At 37.6% G+C, this 3,543-nt stretch overlaps 1 protein-coding gene across 1 annotated transcript; it reads right to left on the reverse strand.

Annotated features, from left to right (window-relative positions):
• Positions 1-1,754: 1,754 nt before the first annotated feature.
• LOC143654921 (olfactory receptor 11G2-like) lies at positions 1,755-2,696 on the reverse strand. The gene has a single exon (XM_077126542.1). The coding sequence runs from the start codon at positions 2,694-2,696 to the stop codon at positions 1,755-1,757; it is 942 nt and encodes a 313-aa protein (XP_076982657.1).
• Positions 2,697-3,543: the final 847 nt, after the last annotated feature.

Consider the following 3,543-nt stretch of genomic DNA (forward strand, 5'->3'; position numbering starts at 1 on the left):
GCTGAGGAGTCACATGGCTGGCATCTGCTGGCGCCTTGCTCCTGGGCTCTGTTGCTTTCAGCCTCTGTTCCTGTGGGGGTTCCTCACTTTGCTTCTCTGGGGCTGGCCTTCATCTCTTGGCTTCCCTTGTCTCTCTCCAGGTTCTGACTTGCTTAACATCTCATGGCCACATCTGCTGGGCTCTAAGCACCTCCAAACATGAAGGCACACGGCAACCTCTGCTGGGTTTTAAGCATCTCCAAACATCTATGTCTCTGTTCTCTTTGTCGGCTCTGTCATTTCTGCCAGTTCTGAAGTTTCTCTCCAAAATGTTTCCTATTTTAAAGGATTCCAGTAAACTAATCAAGACCCACCTGAAATGGGTGGAGTCACATCCCCATCGAATCAAGGTCACACCCAAAATTGGGTGCATCACATCTCCATGAGGATAATCTAATAAAAAACTCCCAACCTACAGTATTGAATTAGGATGAAAAGAAATGCCTGCCTCCACAAGACTGAATCAGGATTAAAATATAGCTTTTCTGGGGTACATAATAGTCTCAAACCAGCACAAGTTTAAATTCATATAGAAATATTTTTTAAAATTTAATCCTAAAATTGGGGGTGGTTTAAGCAATACATGAAAATGGAATGAAACTGTTAAAATACAAAGGTATATATAGTGGAAATAAACATCCTTCTCTTCCTTTCCCCAGCCACTCAATTTTCTTTCCTGAAGCAGTCACTATTAGCAAGTTCCTCTTAAGATCAAGAAAGATATTAAGTATTTATGAACATAAATATATATATATATATATGTTGCTATATAACTTTTCTTCATATGACAGCTGGATTTACAGCTTTCCTCCACCTTGCTCTTTATTTAATAAGCTACCTTGAAAACAATTTCATACCAATAAACATGTACAGCCTCCTCATTTTAAACATCTATATAGTATTCCATTCTATGGTTGTACAATAATTTATTTAATCTTTAATTATGGGAATTTAGATTGTTATAATCCTTTGATATTAGTAATAGGTTGTAGTAAATATTCCTGTACATATGCCATTTTTCTCATGCAGAGTATATTAGTAAGATAAATATGTAGAAGAGAAATTGCTATGGGAATGTCCTTTAAATTTTTATGGTTGTTGGTAAAATGTCCTCCATAGAGGTTATAACAATTTCTGCCCTGCTAGCAATGGAAAAGAGTTTTTCTCAATATTATTTTTGATCTTCTGTTTGAGAGAACAGAGAGATATTTATGATAGTTTTATTTATATTTCTCCAATTATGAATAAAATAGAATGCTTTTATATTTAAAATGTTTCTGTTTACTTTTTTCATATATTTGGTACTTTTTCTTTTAAGTTAATGGTATTTTTCTCATTGATCTGAGTAAACTTATGTATATCAAAGATATTAATCTTTTGTTGATGATAATTGGGGGATGTTCTGGAGGATGCAAATATAAGCTCAATTAGAAGAATAAGGGCAATTTGTTCTTGTCAAAAGGGTAATAGAGAACACGTACTTTGCGCTCAGGTTACGACCTTGTGTAAGTCATTTAAAATTTTCAGTCAACAGCTCTATCATGTATAAAATTAGGGATTTGATTGCATTTTTGTGAACACTTGTAGCTGTATAATTCCTGAAAATATGAAAAACACTATGGTATATAAAGTTTAAAAAAATACAAACACTTTTCTGATTGATGAGTTTTCTTTTTTACCCAAAAGAAGTTAAGAACAAATTCTGTGCTCCTGATTCATTTTTCAGTTCCCAGTAACTTCTCCATTGCATGTTTCATATCTTTGTTCCTCAGACTATATATCAAGGGGTTAATGAGTGGAGTAACCACAGAATAAAACAATGTCACAATCTTCTGCATTCCGGCTTCATGCTCTGAGGTTGGGCTCACATACATGACCATCACTGAGCCATAGAAAAGTGAGACCACAGCCAGATGGGAACCACAGGTAGAGAAGGCCTTCCTTCGTCCAGCTATTGAAGGGACCCTCAATACAGCTCTTAGGACCAAAACATATGACCCCATGATGAAGAGGAAGGGAATAAATAAAAGTAAAGAACTCAAGGTGGAGCTGGTTAACTCAATTATAGGAGCTCTTGTACAGGTGAGTGCTAGAAGAGGACCTGGGTCACAGAGGAAGTGGTCAATGACCCTGGAACCACAGAAGGACATGTGGGAGATGATGATGATAGGAATCAAGAACCAGAGGAATCCAAGTACCCAGCAGCTGATTACAAGATTGGTGCAGAGACGTCCAGTCATAATGGTCGGGTAGTGGAGAGGCCGGCAGATGGCAAGGTACCGATCAAATGCCATCACTGCCAGGAAAAAGCATTCTGTAGAACCCAGGGAGAAAAAAAAGTAGAATTGGAGAAAGCACCCAGAGAAGGAGATGACCTTGGTGTCAGAAAGGAAGTTGGCCAACATGTTGGGGACAGTGGAGGTGACATACCAGATCTCGAGAAAGGAGAAGTTGGCGAGCAGGATGTACATGGGACTGTGGAGTCTCTGATCCCAGAGCACAGCACAGATGATGGATGCATTCCCCATGAGGGTCAGGAGGTAGACAATAGAGAAGAGCACAAAGAGCAGGACCTGCCCCTCCCTGGGGCAAGGGAAGCCCAGGAGGATGAATCCAGTGATGGTGCTGGAATCGTTGCCAGTGCTAAAGATTTTCATGCTTCTGTGACCTGCAAAAACACTATCAAATACTGAATGACAATATAAGGAGAGATAGGAACTTAGATAATGTATTAAAGCCCCTTTATGAAATGCAATAAACGCTAATATATATTTCAGTAATTACTATTTTTATCTCATCCTGAAATACTGTCCTGGTTAGTTGTTGGTCTGTAATAAATGTACAGTGTAGTAGATCATTATATGGAAAACCAAACTGTAACTACCACAGAGGTCAAGAAACAGAATATATCAGTTGCACTCTAGAAGCTCCCTTCATGCTCCATCCTAATTACTATCCTGTCTCCCGTCCCTTCCAATGGTAACACTCTCCTTTTCTTTATAGCAATAACTTCTTTGCTTTCCTTTATAATTTAATGGCCTACAAGATAAATGTAATCATTATATGTAGTATTTTGTGGATTTCTTCTTTGTTCAACATTGTAAAATTCATGATGTTGCAGGAATCTATAGTTTGTCCCTTTTTATTACATTTAGTATTTTTACTATGATACAGTATTACCTTGTATAAATAACCATTACTTATTTAACCATTTTATTATAGATGAAAATTTTGGTTATTTCCAGTTTGGGGCTGCGATGAGTAATGCTACTACGACTATAGAGTGCAATTCTCCTGGTCCACGTGTGTGTGTATTTCTTTAGGCTGGGCCACAGGATATGTGTACCTTCAACTTTGGTAGATTAAGCCAAGCAGTTCTCCTTAATAATTGTACTATTTTTCACTTCTGCTGGCAATATATGAGAACTCTGGTTTTAACATCTTTTTAATGACAGGCTAAAATCCCAGAGCCTGGTGAACAATTGTACGGACTGCATCTTAATA

This window comes from Tamandua tetradactyla, chromosome 14 (assembly GCF_023851605.1).
Source record: "Tamandua tetradactyla isolate mTamTet1 chromosome 14, mTamTet1.pri, whole genome shotgun sequence".
NCBI lineage: Eukaryota > Metazoa > Chordata > Mammalia > Pilosa > Myrmecophagidae > Tamandua > Tamandua tetradactyla.